This window comes from Chelonia mydas, chromosome 4 (genome assembly GCF_015237465.2).
Source record: "Chelonia mydas isolate rCheMyd1 chromosome 4, rCheMyd1.pri.v2, whole genome shotgun sequence".
NCBI classification, from domain to species: Eukaryota; Metazoa; Chordata; order Testudines; family Cheloniidae; genus Chelonia; species Chelonia mydas.
The window spans coordinates 29,291,846-29,313,448 of NC_057852.1; the positions used below are offsets into that span (position 1 = coordinate 29,291,846).

The 21,603-nt window shown below is 39.3% G+C and overlaps 1 protein-coding gene across 2 annotated transcripts in view; it reads right to left on the bottom strand.

Annotated features, from left to right (window-relative positions):
- Nucleotides 1-209: 209 nt before the first annotated feature.
- The window catches only part of PPP3CA (protein phosphatase 3 catalytic subunit alpha), a 325,188-nt gene continuing 303,794 nt past the window's right edge, over nt 210-21,603 (bottom strand). The window contains exons 11-14 of one of the 2 annotated variants that reach the window (XM_027825438.3): nt 15,172-15,256; nt 7,856-7,953; nt 5,092-5,121; nt 210-1,936 (exon numbers count right to left, since the gene is read on the bottom strand). In XM_027825438.3, coding sequence (XP_027681239.1) covers nt 1,740-1,936; nt 5,092-5,121; nt 7,856-7,953; nt 15,172-15,256 — 410 coding nt within the window. In that variant the 3' untranslated portion in view covers nt 210-1,739. The remainder of the gene's footprint in view (nt 1,937-5,091; nt 5,122-7,855; nt 7,954-15,171; nt 15,257-21,603) is intronic. The other variant, XM_027825437.3, reaches the window with a different exon arrangement.

A 21,603-nucleotide genomic window follows, 5' to 3' on the forward strand; every position in this document is an offset into this window, starting at 1 on the left:
GAAACATCCAAGAACTCTGAAACAACTTGGTAATAAATTATTTTGTCTTTAGTAAAAAGATGACCTTTCACTATAAGTTTCAAGCCATCCTGTGGCATTTATCTCCTAAATGGATGTCTTTTCTTCTGTATGAAAAAAAAAGGAAATAATGAGAACAAGGTGTGTGTAGGAGCATGCATGCTTGAGAGATTCAGCCAGAGAGAGAAAAGCACCTTAAATTCATGCACATTTTTATTGAGTAGTAATATAAAATGCTTTTTTCATTGTTACAAGTGCATGCTTTGATTGCCAACATTTCAGAAGTCAAATTACAAAGGCAAGGCTGTAGGCTGTAGTGAATTACTTGGGCACTTATACAATTGTTAAAAAATATCAATGGACTGTTTTGTTTTTCTTTTTTAAAATGAACCAGTTGTAACCCGTAACTGATATACAAAGGGAAAAAAGTGAAAAAATTACACATTTTGTGGCACATGACAGAACATAACTAAATGACTAAACCATTATGACATTAACAGTTATCATGCATTTAGAGTTTCACATGTAACTACAAACTTATTTAAATTTCACAAGGTTTGCTAAACATGCTAACCATCTATATGTGCACTGACAAGCTTATGTTAAAAACTTTTTAAGAATACTTTCCCCCTTAGATTTTTCAAAGCTCTTTTTGATTACAAAATTTCAAAGGCATTAAGCATTTTTTTTTTTTTAGAGAATATAAAGTACGCCAGTATACATACATTTCCAGTATAAGTCAGACCACTAAGCGCATTACAGTCCCATACAGGCCTATACAGCCAATTTTTTTCTTAAAAAACATGCATAGGCAGATTTTTACAGAATATAGATGCTTTTCACTGCACTTAATATGGTGTCTTGTTCACTATACTTAAAAATGCACCACTCATAAATATTTAAATTCTGCAAGCCACAACCAAGACTTGATTTACGAAAAACTGCCCCCCCAAAAACAAACAACCCCCCCTAAATATAAACAGCAAAAAAAAAAAAAAAAAAAGATAAATGGTAGCATTATTCCAGTTTTTTTTTAAGTTGAAGAAAAAGATACTTGCTGCCAAATTAGTAAGATAAGTGTTATATTTAAAGAAGGGCATTGAAGCACACTAAAGAAACCTGAGGTAAGCATAATCTGTACAAAATTAAACTGTCTTTTTTTTTTCTTTTTTGGCATTTTTAACAAATTTGCAACATTCTGTTTTTATATTTTTAAAGACTGCCTAATTTATTTTATAGCCATTGTCTGACAAGAGTAGCAAAACATTATCAATAAATAGTCCTTATTTAGTTTGTACATCATTTTGTTAAAAATGTTTTGATGTCATCCATATTTAGTGCTGCAACTGTAAACGTACAATAGTTAGTAAGAAATTAGACAAAGTTTTCATGTCCAGTAACATAATAAAAGGCCTTTCAGTAACATATCTAGAAGTTCCCAATGCAGTAGGAAAACATGTTCAATTCCCCTAACTTTGCAATATATACCAGCATTAGCTTTCATATTTCTATAAGCATTTTAAAGGCATATCCAAAGGAGGTGTTTAGCCCCCACCCCCCACCCACCAAAATAAAGTTTACTATCTCCTCTTAGATGATATTGTAAACTGACTCCAACATCTGGCTCCCAGAGCAAGTAAGCTATTATCAGAGGCAAGAACATCCAACTGTTGATGTGCAGCAATCCCATCATGCCCTGCAGCTAAAAAAACAGGAAGTGGTCACTGAATATTACTGCTATTACTGCCATTGCTGTCAGTGCCATTAGTCTCTGAGGAGATTGCCTTGTTGATGGAGTTAAGGTTGGCATCAGATGGCATGGCATCTCTGCGAGGAGGCATCCTCTCATTAATTCGATCTAAGCCTTTGGCTTCTTCAAAACTAGTGATCTTATGCTGTGGTGAGAATCCTTTGATAGCTAAATAAAGGATTATTAAAAAAAAGAAGGAAGTTAGCAAAGTCAAACTGTTGGTATTTTATCAATTTATCAACAGTCAGTAACTGAGAAATTCCCTCATTGTGGTGAACAAAATGACAAAATCTGATAGCACAATAGACTTCTTACCGTATTTGGAAAAAACTGAAAAATTAACAACCAATGTCTCTTGCAAACCAAATGTCTTTCAACAAGATTAAATTCTAATATCTTTTTGTCCACTTGAGTTTGGCTTAAAATATTATGAAGCTGACATAAAGCCACAATTTGTAATTATGAGCAGTGCTCAAGGCAAAATGACTATCTATCTATACTTCGTTGTAATAAATTAAAGCCTTACAAACCTTGTGTCCAACCTTAGCATCCTTACTCTGGCAAACTTTCAAGGACTTATTTTTGGAGTAAGGACTGAATAAAGACTTACATACTGTGCCAATCAGAAATCATGTATGGCACAGAGTGATCAATTTGATGGATACACATTAAAGATATCAAACAGGGATAGTCCTATAATCCTTTTGGAATGCCTTACAATTTTTTAATCACGGATCAACTGCTCATGTGTTACTCAAGAGCAGTAACTTTCCCTGTCATCCCCTGGGTCCTAGAAAGTAATTTGGTTAAACTGGAGTAATTCAGTATGACATGGACTAAAAATATCATTCTTCTGGCATATTTGTTCCTCTTAACTTTGAAAATATATCAGCATAGGACCCAATAACTGAATTTAAAAAGTCAATGAATCTGTCCTTCAGCAATGACAATTTCATTGATCTCAGCAGGTGTCCACAGATTAGGCAAAACTATCTGTAGAATCTGATACAACTATTTTATTACAGGACTTATTTTTGAAGAGACATCTATTTAAAACAGAAGAAAAAAAGGCACTGTAGGCTAAGAGTTGTTGACAGCCATTAATATAACTTTTTGTAGCCTTCCGTGCATTTTTCTCGTCTATTCAAAATCAAATCAATTTACCGTATTTCCAGAACGTTGGTTGTGTTTTTGTTATACTTCTACCTTAACATGCCACACAGCAGAGATGGTGTGTTAGTACCAGGAACCCGCAAACTTGCCGGGACAACAAGGTAAAGGAGTTTGAGAGATAAACATTTCCCCTCCCAATCTGACCCAACAGAACCACACCCTACCAAAAAGAAAAGTTTCTGTAAATTCAGCATCTTCTCCCAACTCTGAAGTGGCTAGCACTTTTCTTCTTAGTATCTCTTACAAAAAAGTCCCTGGTACCAACATACCACTCACTGAATTTTGTGGGGAGCGTGGAAAGCAGCTGTCATGCGTAAATTTTGCCAACCATTCCTGTGCAAAGGTGTGCACTAATTTGTTCCTCAGGATTAATTTGTTTAACCAATTTAATGGATGTTTCATATTTCAAGTAAACTTTGATGTGCATGGGTTTTTTTGCATATACTATTTTAACATATACTAATTTAACATAATGGTGATTACTCAATTGAAGGGGGAGGAGAAGTGGAAAGAGGGCAAGGCCCACAGCAAAGCTTCTTCTTTAATTCCACCCCTAAAATAAAGATGTCTAATGAACACCAATGCCAAACCCTTAAAGAAAGTTTAACAGACGGTGGCTGTGTTAAGCTGGAAATCTTGTCTCCTCTTCTGCAGGCTGACCCTTCAAGGTTCTCAGCCCATTGGAAGTTGTGGGTGCTGATCATCTCACAGGATCAGGCCCCAGTGAACAACTACAGTGATGATATTTTTAGCTTATAAGGGGAAATAACCTTTTATCTGGCATTTGTTTGCTTTATTCAGTAAAAATATGTATGGTTATAGTGGCTAACCAGTGATAATGGCAAATGAAGGAATAACTTGAAGAATGAATATTCCTGGAATGGGGCTTGCATTCAATCAGTTTTATTTCAAGCAGACATATTATAAACCTGAGTGCTGAAGAATGTGCTCTGCTGTAGTTGCTGGTCAGACAACGAGTATTAGCAGTTGACACTGAGAGTTTACTAAACACGACACATAGTCACAGAAATCACAGAAAACAGCCAAACTGTCAACAAGAATGCACACTGCAGATTAGAATTTGCCAATAGGAATAGATAATTCCAACATAAATAGCAGCTCACTCACTGCTATTTAGAAAGCAGTTGTATTTTCTCTTACTTATTTTGTTCTACAATTGTGTTCACTGCTTTATACAGATCAAAAACATTCAAATGGCCAAAAAAGGCACTTTTATCATCATACCAAACGACCATGACAACGAGATTTTTTTTTTTGCTAAAAAGTCAACTATTTTTTAGGGGGGCAAGAACAAAATACAACTGAAAAGAATTTTGTTTTAAAGGGGAACTTTGAAATTCTTCTTCCAAAACTTTACATTACTGATTGCATACTGTGTATACTTATTTAAATATAAAGTTGGATCTTAACAGTATGGTTAATAAAATTGCATGTGGATTAAATTAAAAGGATCATCAATAAAGCACCAAAGTTTGCAATACTAAGCATTCATAAATCTTCTGAGGCAGCCAGTCTCTTTAGATCTGTAGCTTAGATGGTGCTGGTGCTAATGGTTGCTCTAATATAAATACCCAGCACGTTAACTGACACTACTAGAAGAAACGGACATCTTGCAGACAAATGTCTCATGTTTTACTTTTTAGAGAGACATAAAAAACATGCTGAACTGTAACAAAGAACCATTCAAAATTACTTCTTTACTAGTGACTTCAGCCCTGCCACCCCCAACCATGTTTATAAAGTTGCCTGTTTTCTTCTTTATCAATGATAGCTGAAAATGATTTGAGGCAGAGAAATGATTCAGCCCTAAGAATACAGCTTATGAGTTATGTGTCAAAGAGCATTTACTAACAGCTGCCATGTCCCTTTCTCTTTCAGCTGAAAGTCCCCTTGTGACGCTACTCAGTACTTAGTTTAATGTACACAAATTAGAACATCATTGTACCTTTAAGAAAAAAACAACACAACAAAAAGACTTTCCCCTTTAAAGCAAGTATACTTTGGTTAATACCGAGCCACAATTGTTAGCCCAACACCCACACAATCTGTACAAGCTACAGCAAAATGAATACACCCAGCAGAGCCCTTATCTGTTGCAGCAACAACAGAAAGGGGACTGGCCAATTTACCTTCATCAGCCTCAATAGCCTCAACAGTCGCTGAAGGGAAGAAAGGGGGTAGCAAAACGAATGAGAAAAATGAGCAGAGGATTTTAACTCTAAGAACAAGTCAGTGAATAGCAAAGGAGCTAATAACTAATGTTACTGTAAGTGCTGGATTTCGGCACAGAAGACAACACAGAAATGCTACACAAGGAACAGAATAGGTCTAGTTTGCAGGCTGGTTTGAGCGGTAGAAAATGTTTTGGGAAGCTGAAGGATTCACAAATTAAACTTTAAGAAAAAAAACAAATTTGACAAATTTTCTTTTAACTCAAAGAAGCTGACAAAAACTGTCATTGTGCATCTGACCTACACAGTGTGCTGTAAAACTACTGCAGCATTTACCAAAAAATGTGTCAAAAAGGGCAGGAGGGAAGTGGCATAAAGCCAGCAGAAGAAATTCACACCATTTATTATCTCAGTTTGGAGAACACTAGTTGCTATTAGTACTGCACAGGACTGAAATGTCATTTAAGAGAAAAGGGCAAAATTTACAACTGGTAATATAAACATTTGTTCTCTTTCCTGACTTAAAAAACCAAAAGAAGAAGACAGAGGGTTAATACAAACTGTGTCTCTTTTACTTGCAAGTTAGCTCAGTATCAATGCATGTCCCAGCTCTATCTGCATACCTCCCTCATTACACCATCATCTTTGAAATCCAAGCATTTTTAACATTTTAAATCAGATGGTATTTAACACACGGAAGGGATAAATATGAGATTTAAAGCTGCTGGTAGCAAAAATATAACAGCTTGGTCAGAAACTTTTATGGTTAGCAGGTTGCTGCTCTGTAATGTACACCATTGTTGATCAATTTTTTTAAAAAATATCCCTATTCAAAATAACTAGTCAGTTTGAATTTGTTCTTACAGCCAGAGACTCCGAAGCTGAAGGGGTCAGGAAATGCAATCGAACTTAATGACGGCACAGCCAAGATATTTATTAAGAAATTTTGATAAAAAACCTACTACTTCAGAAAACAGATTAAGAGTCAAAGCTTGGAGCTTTTCCCCTTTTCTTCAACTTGAGATGATTTTTTTAAATAAAAAAAATAAGTTTTTTGTAGTTATGTTAAATATAGATTGAAGTCAATGCTAAAAGATGTATATTGTCATCCTGTTGCATGGCGAAGTCACCCATGGGAATCCACACACACAACAGTGAGTCTATATCTTGCAGGCTAAAAAGTAAGAGGATGGTAAATCAAGGGACTTGAAAAATAGAAACAAAAATGAAACAAAAAACTATAAGAAATATAATGACTGTGGTTAGAAATTAAGATGACTAACTGGATCCAAAGTAGCACTAACACATTAGAAATAAATAATGACTACTGAAATGTATACTTCCACAGAACTTATTGGTCAAATTTTCTGTTAATACATATAGTACTATGAAAATGTGCTAACAAACTATGTAGATATCAGAATAGTTGGTGAATGGTGTACTCTGTGTTAACTAATGTAATGGGTTGTGTATAGGAATGTTTTACTAAGCCAGAATGCTGCAGTATGAGGGGATTTTCCTTTTAGTCATTTTAACTAGAACTTTTTGGCATCATTCTAAGTGAGTTTGGTTCCTAATTTTTTGACTAGATGACAATAACATTTTCCTTGGACCAAATTCTCTGACAAGTCTAAAGAAATGATAATGAGAAGAGTCTGGATAAATACCATAATTCTACCGAAACACTAAGATGGGCATTCTGGTGAATCATATTGCAGCATTTTCAAAGCAGATCATTACTCTCTGTGTAACACACAAGTCACATCCTCCTCCCCTCCTCCCGCTCCCAAACAAACAAACAAAAAAAACCACACCACAGAATACCTGAATCTTCTAGGTAAGAGAAAAGAGACAGTAAAGGGAAAAATACAAAGAGAAAGAATACTCCAGGAAGGAAACAGGAAAATAAGAGGCTGAGACTGTGTTAAAAATATAAAGTGAATTTCCATTTCTCACATGTATTGACAACAGAACTATACTTAGAAATATAAAACATTCTTGGGTGCCTGGCATATATTGAACGATAAACAAAAAAAAGAGAGCATATAGTAATACAGTATTAAATACGCTTTTGCAACTCCAAATTCCAAGAGGAATATTACATCAAATGTATCCCTGCTACATACTTACAATATCCCTGTAACATGTCTTTCTACAAAATTGGAAAGAAAAAATGTATTGTGCTTGCATACATAGCGACCAGAGTATTAATAAATACCTTACTTCAGATTCATGCAGATTGTGAAATTGCTTTCTTTTATGTATCTCTTACATCATCATTTAGAATTGTCAGAAGATAAATTCCAATTCTAGAACTATTTTTGTTGGTGATTCTCAATGAGGAAGGAGAAGATAGCAGACAGAATACAGTTTGATTGTCATTATTTATGCTGAATCTGCAGTAGTGGGAATAGCAAAAGAGTTTGTATAGTCTCTATTTTTTTCCTATGAACTGGGTGGAATAGAAAGTACTTTATAGGTAATGCTGATTTATCATGTTTGTAAAGTTTATTTTCTGATTTCTCTCTCTGAAAATCAGTGAGACATAATAAGACTTGAAAAGTGGCCTTATAAGAACTACTCACACATGAGCAAGTATTACAAACCATCTGTTTTATTTTGTACTTTAATTTTTTCCTTTGGAAGATTGTGATTATTTTTCCTTGGCTTCTGCAGTTCAGTCTATTGTTTTATACATGGAATGGCACACAAACATGCTTACCGCTTTGCAGAGTTTGCTTCCCTCCAGAGAGTACACCACTGGGCAGCATTCCTGTTGGAGTCAAACCTTTCAGTGTCAGCACGCTCTCACTCTCTTCTCTGTAGAGAGGAAAAATAAAATCAGTATTTTTTCTTTTCTAGGATTGGAACACAAACGGTTGGACTGAGGAAAATACATTCAACAATACGAGTTGCATCCTCATCTTAGTGCCGTTTTAATGTTTAGGCTGTCTTTGCCCCTGTGCAAAGGGCCTGCGTGAGGAACCACTGAAGTCTCACTTATGCCCTACTTGAGGTTTCAAGTTGCCCAGGTCCTCTGCACAGAAGTGAGTTCCCCAATACACAGTACTGGATATGGGCTGTTATTCAGCTAATAATGTAACTTGGGCCTGTAGAAGTAAGTATGCAAATATATACAGACACTATAATGTTGCTGTAAACCAGGGGTGGCCCAACTGGCTCTTTTAAAGTTAAAGTTCGGCTAGTGGAGTGCCCCCCCCTTCTCCACCTACCTGACCCAGGTGGGAGGGGCATGCAGAGGGGAGCTTCAGCACTGTGGGGCGTGCCTGTTGGGGCTCAGGGCTTCAGCAGGTGCAACACTGAAGCCCTGAGCCTTTGTAGGTGCCTCCCGCAGGGCAGAAGCCCCAAGCCCCAGCAGGCAAATCCCGGCTCTGTAACTTCTGAAGATTGTCTGATATGGCTTGGAGGGTCAGTACGTTTGGCCACCCCTGCTCTAAGCCATCAACATGGGAGCAGTGGGACAAGAGGAGTAATAGCATTTGTTAGCAACACATTTAACCCATTCCTATGCCACATTCTCCCAAATCAGGATTTTTTTTTTTAAAAAAAAAACACCATCTAGACTAGTAGCCAGGTACATAATTAGTTGATTGTCAATCATTATAAGGTACCCAGCAATAAGCAAAAGCATTAATTGATGCGAAGTTTGAGTCATAACTTCACTACTGCTACTGTGAAAATGACAGTAAATTAGCTTAGTTCATGCCCTCAAGGAAAATCATTTTAGGAAATTTGAGGAGTAAGTTTTGCAGGTTTCCAAATATAGAAGTGTAAAATGTATCCTTTTGAATGCACGAGGAACAGCATAAGGAAGAACAACTCATCACAATGATTGAACAGCTTGAAAAGAATCTCAATATTGCTTTAAAGAAGTATAATGTTGTTTGAGTTGATACTTGCTTTTCAGCAAAAACTGAAAACTGCCCCAATTTCTTTAAGAGAAGCAAATGTTATTGTATTTTTCTTTGAAATGTGAAATTATGTTAATCTGATGGAAGCCAAAATGCACACACACAAATGCAGAATTTGGCCCCAAGTATACTAGATGGTAATGTATTTTTCTCCACTAACGCCAAGAGCTGTCAAGTTAAGTATTGTTTTTGTTTAGTAATAATGCAGGGCCCATAGATTTCTGTATTTAAGAGCTTATCTCTTTCCCCTGCAGCATATAAATTTTAGATTCTATTTATAGCCTGAAGATTATGCAGATTGTTTTCATGATTTAAGAACCCAAGTCAGATTCTCTCTTCCTCTATACTCCAATCAGGCCACAAGCAAAGGTCTGAATGTCAAGCAGAATTAACACTGCATTTCTATCACATTAGAGGGTATTAAAACACCAAGCAAGGTTGAGAGCCCTCAGTTGATAAGAGATTTCTGAGAGTAAATTCATAACCTGCATTTTGAATGGTCACTTCACCTAATTTGTGATTGAACTTGGAAAATGATTCCAATATTTCTTACGGATTTACCGTCACAGGGTATTTGTAAACGGTATTTTTCTGCAATTTCTGTTTTGTTAAATTAAGAATAAATTCAGTATTTCCCAAGCACTTACTGTAACACAATATATTTTTTTAAATATATATATATATTTTGCTCGCCCTGAATTTCAGCATAGCCTTCTTGTCCCTTTTCTTTTGCTGCTCAGGTATTTTATTTCCACCATAAAAATATGATCTCAAAAATATCGTTCACTTGAAATTATTTATGTAGTCCTATCATGAAGCACTGATGTCATGCAGAAATGGTGTCACTTTGGCATTATGTGATGTATCCTAAACCTACCTTTGTATGATGACTTTTTCTTAGGGAAATTAGCAAAAGAGTGAAATGCCATTTTATCCCCTGATTTTGAGGTGTTAATAGCCAATGGATCTTATACATTATGAGCTTCATGTATGTGGAAAGCAGCTTTCTATCCAAGTTATGTCAAAATGGCAATGTGTCAACTCACCCCTTCACGGTGTATAGCTAAGGAGGTTATGGCTATTCTGGCTCAGAAGCTGATGATCTGGACGTGTTCATACTGTGAGTGAAGTGCAGTAGTATATGATTTTCTGGATGTCTAAAAAAGGCTTTTTTGGGAACTAGCTAAAAATAGTTTTTAGAGACAGCAGAGGCTTAAATAAGTAGAAGTGAACATCCCTATGCAAAAGACACCAGAAATCGGGGGTGGTTCCAGGTCCTAGTCTGACCTCTACCAACCCATGTCCACAAAAGTGTGGCAAATCTGAGGCAAATAGGGAAATATGGTCTAGAAGAAATTACTATAAATGAGTACACAATTGGTTGAAAAACCATATTCAAAGAATAGTTATCAATGGTTTGCTGTCTAACCCGGGACAATACATCTAGTGGAGTTCCACAGGGGACTGTCCTGGGTCCAGTACAATTCAATATTTTTCATTAATGACTTGGCTAATGGAGTGAAGAGTCTGCTTATAAAATCTGTGGATGACATCAAGTTGGAAGGGATTGCAAGCACTTTAGAGGACAGAATTAGAATTCAAAATGACCTGGACAAATTGGAGAATTGGTCTGAAAACAACAAGATTAAATTAAATAAAGACAAGTGCAACGTAGTACACTTCGGAAGGAAAAAAAAATCAAATGTGTAACTACAAAACGGGAAATAACTGGCTAGGTGGTAGTACTACAGCAAATGATCTTGGGGTTTACAGTGGATCACAAATTGAATACGAGTCAACAATGTGATGCAGCTGCAAAAAAAGGGTAATATCATTTTGAGGTGTGTTAACTGGAGAGTCATATGTAGGATGTGGGAAGTAATTATTCCACACTTCTCGGCACAAGTGAGGCCCCAGGTGGAGTGCTCTGTCCAGTTCTTGGTGCCATACTTTAGGAAAGACGGGGACAAACTGGAGAGAGTCCAAATGAGAGCAACAAAAATTATAAAAGGTTCAGAAAACAATCTATGAAGAAAAGATAAAAGAACGGGTATGTTCAGTCTTGGGAAAAGAAGACTGAGTGGGGACCTTATAACAGACTTCAAATGTGTAAAGGACTGTTATAAAGAGGATAATGATCACTTGCTCTCCATGTCCATTGACGGTAGGACAACAAGTAATCAGCTTAATCTGCAGCAACTGAGATTTAGGTTAGATATTAGGAAAAACTTTCTAACTATAAGGATAGTTAAGTATTGCAATAAGTTACCAAGGGAGGTTGTGGAATACCCAGCATTGAAGGATTTTAAGAAAAAGGTTAGACAAACATCTGTCAAGGATGTCCCAGCCTCAGCTTGGAGGGAAGGTTTAGATAATGTTTTCAGACCCCTTCCAGCCCTACATTTCTAGGATTCTATTCATACAGATTTCAGAATAGCAGCCGCGTTAGTCTGTATTCGCAAAAAGAAAAGGAGGACTTGTGGCACCTTAGAGACGAACAAATTTATTTGAGCATAAGCTTTCGTGAGCTACAGCTCACTTCATCGGATGCATCCGATGAAGTGAGCTGCATCCGATGAAGTGAGCTGTAGCTCACGAAAGCTTATGCTCAAATAAATTTGTTCGTCTCTAAGGTGCCACAAGTCCTCCTTTTCTTTTTGCGAATACAGACAAATTGACTTCTATATGCCGTTTATTGTGACTGGGTTATCCTAACAAGACCTTAAAACACAAGGTTGTTGTAGTGTTCAGGGCTAGATTCACAGAAGGATCTAGGTGCCTAACTGCCACTTGAGATGCCTAAATCCCAGAATCAAGCCCTACCGATATTCACACAAGCCTTCTCAACTACTATGAAACTCTGTAGGCACCTAAACTCACCGGCTGCCGAAATTTTTCTAGTGCAAGGTCCCTAGGTGCCTATGTTTCTGCCTGTGCACAGGCATGCTGCAGCCTCGCTTTAGGCATCCAGATGCGTAAACCCCAGTGTGATTCATGGACTGGGGAAATAGGGGCATTCCTCTGCCTAACTCGCCTGTGGGGCCTGATCCGGTAAGTGTGCTCTCAGTTTGCTTACTGGATCCGGCCCCTGCAGGTGAGCTCACCCAAAAATGGCTGGTAGAAGGAAGCAGAGGGATTAAGAGGACATTCCTCGTAACATTTTAGCCCAGTGGTTAGGGTACTCACCTGGGATGCAAGACACCTTCGGTTCAAATCCCTTCTCCGACTGAAGGGGAGAAGGTAGTTGAACAGGGATCTGCCACCTCTCAGGTGGAGTGCCCTAATCACTGCTCTATAGGGTATTCTGATATCTCGAGCTGCTCCACTGTAAATAAATAATGAAAGAGTGGTTGGGGGTGGGGGAAGAGCGCACACATGTATAAGCATGAGAACTCACCTGGGAGGTGGGAGACCAGGACCCAGTTGCTCTTGCTCCAATGACTTTTTAAATTATTTATCAGCAGTGGAACAGCTTCAACAGGAGAGTCTGAGGAAGCCCCAAACCAGAATACCCCATAGCCCAGTGGTTTGGGCTGCTCCAGTATCTTCACCCCCTCAGCTGCAGTGGGGAAGCTTGAACTGCGGGGGGTCTCCCATATCCCAAGTGAGTACTCTAACCTCAGGGCTAAAGGTTATGAGGGAAATCATCATTGTCCTCCTCCCCTTCCCTCTCGGCCAAGAATCCCAAGCAGAAGGAGGCACCTCCCTGCAGCTCAGACTTAGGCACCTATCTCCCTGAGAGGGGCAGGGCTTAGGACACATTGCTCTCCTCGGCATCGCCCATGCCAGCTGAGGCGGGGAGCTGCCTAGCATGCTGGTTTTTGAGGTATTCTGAAAGACCTACCTCTCCCTAACCATTGTATAGGGAGCCTAAGCACCTATCTCAAGTTTTGTGGATTACAGTGGTTTTCTACGTGCCTAAAAAGGTTAGCTGAGAACCTAACTCTCAGTGCTTAAGGTGCTTAACAACAGATCTGCTTTATGACGACTCTGGTTCCAATTGGCTGTGGATAACAGGAGGTTCACAGCACCCCACCCAGATTCTCTGTCTAGGAAGCTCAGCCCTTAAAGGCATAGTCCTCAACACCAAAGTTGTGTCTGCTATTTATGGATATTAAAGGTCCAGTCCTGCAAAGGACTGAATTGCTCCTGCAAGGAGCTGAGTGCCATCAACATCCACTAACTTCAGCATGCTCAACAGCCTGAAGGATCAGGTACCACGATTTCCCATCCTTCTGTACCATTATGCAGTGTGCTGTGATCTTCCGGAGATACAGAAATGCAACCATCTCTGAGGCAGAAGGCAGTAGTAATGAAGGTTGGTCCTGCTTTGAGCAGGAGTTTGGAAAAGATGACCTCCTGAGGTCTCTTCCAACCCTAATCTTCTATGATTCTGTGAAATCTCTTGTGGATATACTTCTTTTAAAATAATTTGGAATCTATGTGATGAAAGCTCTTGTACACATAAGGCCAGGATTTTCAAGGGTGCTTCAAATTTTGCCCTAATTGAAATACAGTATTTAAAAGGGGGCTGGTTTTCAGAAAGTGTTGAAACTGTGGAAGTCAGACGTCTTTAAGGGGTCAGATTAGGTGCACAAGAATTGAACCACCTCCAACTGAGCACCACTAGTTACTCTTGAAGTCTGTGCCATACAGTATAAATTGTTAGTGTATTATTAAATACCAAATAAATCAGATGAGCATCTAATATCAAACTCTTTTGTAGGTTTTAGTCTAGACTTTTATTTAGCCTGTTCCATGTTAAAAGATGCTCAGAAACACTGGCTGCCACAGAGTCTACTCTTGGAGGTTAAAGAAGTCCTTTATCTCTGGCCTGCTAAACGCAGGGTTGTGAGTTCAATCCTTGAGGGGATCTTCAACCCCTGAGGGGATCATTTAGGGATCTGGGGCAAAAATTGGGGATTGGTCCTGCTTTGAGCAGGGGGTTGGACTAGATGACCTCCTGAGGTCCCTTCCAACCCTGATATTCTATGATCTCAATACGCTATTTAAGACCCTGATTCTGAAGTCTGCAACATGTGGACCACCAGCTGTGCCCACACTGCTCACTCATTGGAAATTGCAGGTGTCAGGCCACAATCAAGTGACTCCAGTGAACTTCATCTGTAATCTTGAGCGTAGCCTTCAAATAATGTTTGTATGTTTTTTTGCCAATCATACCCCTTTTACTTGAACAAAAAAATCACATCAAATGACATTAAGAAAAACACTTGAAAAAACTTAAACATTTTGCATTAATTGCAGTAGCTGTGAAAGGATTGCAGAAGAGCAACATTAAATTGCATGAGGGGAAATTCCTTCTGCTGAGAGGGAAAAAAGTGAGAGTTTTCCAGAAAGAGCTGTAAGAATAGCCCTGTACAGTATTCAGAGTAGCAGCCATGTTAGTCTGTATCCGCAAAAAGAACAGGAGGACTTGTGGCACCACGAAAGCTTATGCTCAAATAAATGTGTTAGTCTCTAAAGTGCCACAAGTCCTCCTGTTCTTTTTTCTGTACAATATGTTTTCTATTCTACTTAGAAACGTCTGCTAGAAAGTTCTAAACATTAGGCAGCAATTAGTTCCCCCTGCTCATGTGTTATTGGAGCAGTGGAGATCAAGGGTAACAAGTTGCTATTGTTTGTGTTCATTTCCTGGAGTTTTAGTTAAATGAACCTGATGCTTTCATCCTTAATCATATTCACAGTAGCAGCGACTGAAATGGGTGACAAAGTGTGTCAGCGGGCTTCCTCTTTAATGAGACACGGGTTATGCTTCGCATGCTCTCTCCGCATTGAACTCTCATAGCCGAGCGGCTAACAGAGTGAACTGTGCACTTGCAGAGAAAGGTTCTTACTAGAAAACTCTGGATGTTGAGGATTTTCCTTTTAAAGCAACTTTTTTCTTTTTAAAAGGAAGTTTACCAGAAGCGCTGCGGAAGGGACTTAGTATTTTAGAATATTAGCAATTGACTGTTCACAGATAACGCTGTGTAGCACTTTGCCAAAGGGCTCGATGCATCTTGTTTGATTGGCATGCTGTAGCATCAAAAAGTTACCATTTGAGCAACGATACAATGTTCTGGCAATTTAAACAAAGAAGTTCTACCTTAGGACAGAGAACACTCTGGCCATCTTTCCTATTGCTCGGATCTTGTTCCTAATAACCTCCTTTCGAGCTGCAGCTGTTGCTCCTATGTAAAAAAAAAACCAAACATTAAAATAAATGGAAGTAACTTATAAGCACTATATCACCACTTTGTATTTTGAACACAAGTCTTTTACAAATCTGACACGTCACTGTATACTGATAGTAATTGGTTCTATCTTACCACAGTTTGCCCAACTGAAGAGCCATCTCTGTAAGGGAAGTTTAAAATCTTGATTTTGGTAATTTACCATTGAAAACATTTCCATCACTTTTGGACATTCCAGCCATCATATTATAAGTCCCCGGAGAAATGCATGTGATTATTTTCCTGCTACCTATGAAAGCAGCTAGGTTCTCACCCCTATAAATTAATTTTGTGCTTCAGAAGTTGGGAACCTCACCAAATCATGGTAAAAACAAGGTGCTGAAAAACGAGTCAATCAAGGTGCTAAAAACAGCATTGAATTAACAACAGTATCTGCACCCTGAATTATCTTCAAGGTTTTATTTAGAAACAGTTAACAAATATGACACACCTGAAATGTAATTCTTAATCTTGCCACTTCAAATGAAAATAATAGACAATTCGTAATTATGGCTTAGCTTCATTAGACATAGCAAAATATATCATACAATATTAGGCATATAGCACATATTTCAATTTGTAGCATCTGTCCCTGGGATAAAGTCCTTTCCTTTGCTTTTGGCCATCTATAACTCATTCACTCTCTATTCTCTTTCCTTCCTTGCTAGATCATCTAATATGCTGCTACAGAATATTTTTTGGTACTCCAAATCCTGTTGCCAAAACCTATATGCTCTCACAATACCAGGAAGTACTAAGACGGAGCAGTCTCATTCCATTGTTACATATTACAGCATATTACACTAAGGGCTTGTCTACACAAACAGTCCACTGCAAGCTGAGATGGAACGGATGATTTCCTCTATAAGCGCACTTTACGAACAGACAAGACAAGAGGGATACAGGTTGAGCCTTTTGCGGCCTACTGATGAAGAATGGGGGAAGGGAAGCCTGTCTGCATTCATTGCCCTTCTCCTTCCCCACCCCTCCAAAGTTGCACCCACATTCTGAAGTAGTTACTGAGGGGAGCAGACCAGCTGCTTACACCTGAAGGCATGTTGGAGGGGAAGGAGAAGGTCACCAAGCCACGACACCACACAAGGTGCAGGAAGGAAGGTCTGAGTGTGCAGACGCGTTCAGGTCTCATGTAAGTGTGCTGGCAACACCACTACTACAGCTAAGGTTGAAATGAGTTTGCCGTTTAACAGCAGATTTCTCTAAGTGCTCTCACATCCATGTACATACTGAGATTGCCTGGAAAACAGCTGTTCCTCATTGGGGCCAGGTTAGGGTTAGTAGTACAAGTTAGGGGTAATTTGAGCAAGGGGACTCTGAGATACAGTGCCCCTAAAAAAAAAAAAAAAAAAAAAAAAGACAGTATAATTTCCCATTTGCTGCTGCTGCTGCAGCTTTTCTTTTCTTTTTTTTTTTTGCGCTCCTCACACCTGTGGTTCGAAGTACGACACTGGTCCACACCACCTGATGCCGTCCTATTAGCTCTGACCTCCGCTAGCATCCAGTGTCACACCAAGGAAGCCATCTTTTAAAAGTGAATAGGGGTTAAAGATAGTTCTAGAAACTGACACGAGCCTGGGCGATGTGCTACACCGAATGATTTGTGAACGCTCTGCAGGACTGCTGCTCCAAGGTGGACAAATGTGTGTAGAGGGGCCCTCATGTCAGAGTCACTTGGTGGCTGAAGGCAACGTGCTGTAGTCGCAGACCCCAAGCAGTACTCAAAGAATATGTATTTGAGTTCTGAGCAGAGTTCTGAGAATGTCTGCTGGGCACATTACTACTTTTTGCCTGTCTTTTGCTTTGGGTTATGATCTGTTAAAGAGCTTCTTTGGACGTTTTGCCCCAAGAACAGCTGTCAGGGTTCCCTCCCCACTTCGAACTCTAGGGTACAGATATGGGGACCTGCATGAAAGACCCCAAAGCTTATGTCTACCAGCTTAGTTTAAAACTTTCCCAACTCACAAATCTCTATTTGTCCTTGGACTGAGGTATGCTGCCACCACCAAGTGATTTAGACAAAGAATCAGTGAAAGGACCACTTGGAGTACCTATTTTCACAAAATATCCCCCCAAGCCTACACCCCCTTTCCTGGGGAGGCTTGAAAAATAAACCAGGTGAGCACAAACCAGACCCTTGGGTTTGTAGGACACTAAAAACCCAATCAGATTTTTAAAAAACAGAACTTTATTATAAAGAAAAAAAAAGTAAAAGAAACACCTCTGTAAAATCAGGATGGAAGGTAATTTTACAGGACAATCAGATTTAAAACAGAGGATTTCCCTCTAGGCCAAACTTAAAAGAACAAAAACCAGGGATAAACCTCCTTCTAGCATAGGGAAAATTCACAAGCTAAAACAAAAGATAAACTAACGCATTTCCTTCCTTTACTTACAATTCTAATGGAGTTGGATTGCTTGCTTCCTTGATTTCTGTCTGGCAAGCACTCAGAACAGACAGACCAAAACCTTCCCCCGCCCCCTCCAGATTTGAAAGTATCTTGTCCCCTTATTGGTCCTTTTGGTCAGGTGCCAACCAGGTTACCTGAGCTTCTTAAGCCTTTACAGGTAAAAGGATTTTGTGCCTCTGGCCAGGAGGGATTTTATAGTACTGTATACAGGAAGGTTGTTACCCTTTCCTTTATATTTATGACTACAGCGCTTTCTCTTTACGAGTCAATATTTTAAAGTGCTTTGAAATCCACATACATACCAATGTTGCTTTGATAATTATGGTACCGCCACCAGGTGTTAGTGATGCATCTTTGGGGTCATTTAATCAAGTGGTTCCTGAGAAACTGCCCCTTCCACCAAGTAGCTGATTTTAATATTTAAATTACTCTAAAATCCCCATACATAGAGAGATTGTCTTGAAAACTCGTATGTAGCAACAGGAATTAATGTAGCTATTGTAGTGCAAATTGAGAGTCACTTGATGTACGGGTTCCAGAAATGCAGCCATTTGCCTCCTCTTCACTCCCCCCTCCCACGAGCTCTTCATAATTTTCAAAGTGCTCTAAAATCTACATGCAGAGGTATTTTGCCTTAAAATTGACATGCCACAATCAAGGCTGGAAGAGAGCTTGCGATACAAATTTGGGGTTATTTGATCAAAAGGTTCCCAAGACAAAGCCTCCAAAGAATGAACTTCTTTTGGTTTTCAAAGTACTTTAAAATCCACACACACGGTGAGATTATCTTGAACATAGGTAATATCACAACAAGGGGACAGGTATGCTATATGATTCAAATTTGGTGTCGTTTGGTTAAGGAGTTCCTCAACTACAACTGCACTCAAAAGATCTGATATTAATATTCTAATTGCTCTGAAATCCACATGCTTAGGGAGCTGGTCTTAAAATTAATATTTCACACCAGAGGCTTGTGTAGATTTTTGAAGATGGGGGAAGAGAGCATGCATTGAGATGAACGGGGCAATTCACAACTATGTTGCAGTGGGTTGTGTAAATTCCTGTCCCCCTACAGTAGCCCATGAAGTAGATTAAGAAGTGTGGGGCTACCATCCTGTCTTCCCTGGCATCTCCACCTGGCCAACGTGCTCTATAGCCCTTTGGTTACCACTTTCCCTCCCCCACCCATGACCCCTCCAGCTCCAGTAGGGGCATGGCAGAGCCAGGAGGACAGAACTAATAGCTGAGTGGTGGTGAGGTGTTCCCAGGAAGAGCTTCTCCCTTATGTCCCCCTCATACAGATGCCACTCAGTTACGTCCCCCTCACCACCACTACTTCCTCAAAAGACAAGGGAAATTCACTGTCCCAAAACATCATTAAAACAGAGGTTGACCGCCAATGCCACGTACTGTTCCAGAAGCTGAGTGCACCTACATTAAAACTCTGATGACCTCATGAAGTAGTTAACGTAAAACAAACTTAAACCTCCAAAATGGGGAAATACAGGATTAAGGCAATGTTTCCTACATCACCACACCCACACCGCATTCTGCCCCCTTTCAGCAATGCCCCAATGAGTCCCTAGGGAAGATCATATAACTGTACCCTTCCCAAATATTTGGAGGACAGTGTAAAATATACACAGGCATAATGTGGGGGAAAACTCTCAGACCTTGTCTTGACGAGGATAAAGATCAACCTATTTTCAACCTATTTTCAACCACTTTGCCTGATCCAAACAAACCACCAAAGACTTGCCTGATGCTAGCACTTGTTCATCTTTGTCTCAGGGATTGCCTTTGGGACATCATCTTTGGATAGCCCTGACTGAGCCTTTGGCACAGTGTCATGTGTACTACCAGACAGCTAGAACTCCTCAGGCCAATTGCGCAGCAGAGGGAAGATAGGGTGCATGGCACTGTGTGAATATCATTGTAAAAGTAGGGTTCTGCTGAGCACTGACAATACGTAAGAGAGCGCAGAAGTGGGGTGAAACACTCGTAGTCCCATGTCGTCTTGACATACCTAGCGGAACATCAGTTTCTGGAGGTGACTGTGGCAGCCACTCTAATAGCCTTAAAACGTCAGATATTTTTATGACTCTTTTAGTCATTGTTAGATTTTAGACCCAAGAGGGGCCATTGCGATCATCTACTTTGGCTTCCTGCATATCACCACCCAGAAAAATGGATCCTCAGCTGCACTTTTTCTCAGAACTCTGGCAACCTGCTGCAACTTATCTCTGGATCAATCCAGCTACAGCTAACACAGCAAGCGTCAGTAGGAAAGCATGGAGAGGAATAATGTTGTTGGACACAACACAATAACACAGCACAACACAGAAAATGGCAGGTTTTGTCTCAGTGTTCCTAATCAGTATTGCTGATTGCAGAGGGCAGAGTTAAGGTTGCGTGGCAGTAGCTGTGTGGTCCAATGGGACATTATCTTAGCTCTATATTTCCAGATTTTGAGAGGCTTATGCACAGATGCATTTGACATTCTGGAACGACATGAGCCAATGCAGTCAACCTTAACGCTAAATTAATTAGTGACATTTATGGAAGTCTTGCACGCTGAATTAGTTACAATTCAGCATTACCACAAAGGACAAATACCGTATGCACTTCCAAGGAAAATAACCACTTGAGTCAGGCAAACAAAATTACGGTATCTTAAAAAAATTACCTCCAGTTTATAAAAGTCCCACATTATAAAAAAGTACGAGCTCTTCAAATGATCATCATCATCTTAGGAGTTCACTCCTACAGAGCTCTGAGTGAAAGAAAAATTGAACTTGCTGAATGTCCGAGAAACAAACAGACAACTTCTATTTGAACTGAAGTCTCAGCTGTCCAAGCTCCAAATGCAAAAAGAAAAATACTCCATAAAATTAAATGCTGTTCTTTCAAGTCCCAGAATTCAAGAGGAAAATTAAATGAAAATTCCTATTTACAATTCACATTAAATTAATGAAATACCTATCAATACTTTAACCACCCACCTATTTCCTTCACAGATGCCAGAACAGTGGTGGTGAGGGGAGGAAATAATGCAATTAGGTGGGAAAAGGCAAACATATACAGAGAACTTCTTGCAGTCACTTTTGTAAATGAGTAAAGTACTCAGATACCGTGGCGATGGGTGTGATAGATGGAAACCCAGCAAAACGCAATGCACCCCTAGCCTCTAACATGTATCTTGTTTCTCTACAGTTTGAGCATATACAGTGACTACAGCTAAAAGCATTCAGGGTGAAATCCTGGCATCACTGAAGCCAGTGAGAAAACTCCCATTAAGGCCAGGATTTCACACTCTCCTCTGTGTCGTTATAAGTATCCTATGGAAAACTGGAGAATTTTGATAAAACTACACAGAAGATTTGCTGAGCTCTTTACAGAGCCTGCAGGGAGATAATTCTCCCAATTTGTGAGTTTTCCACACATTTCAGTTGATGGCAATGCAGTTGTTATACAACCCAGCTCAGTTACCTATCTTGTTTAATAAGCTACTGCCAATTTCTCAGTTGCAGCTAAACTCAGGATGGACTAAAAGCACCACTGAAAACACAGAAAGTTTTATAAGGTGGTGTTCAGTAGTATTAACAAGATGTCTAGGTGGCAGGACTGTTATTTAGATGTGTTAGAAATTGTGACAAGAGTCTACAATTTTTTCCCATACTTGTGCTAGTCTATTTTATTTTCCGTGCTCCTATGGACAATAGCTCAACGCTTTCAGAACCAGAAATAAGACCAACTCTTTCATCCTTCATTAAAGAAAATTACATGACCTCAAGAACTGTACTATGTAGTAACATAGACAAACTCAGTGTGATTGACACAGCAACATGTCATGCAGTAGGTGGAAATTAACCTTTTACC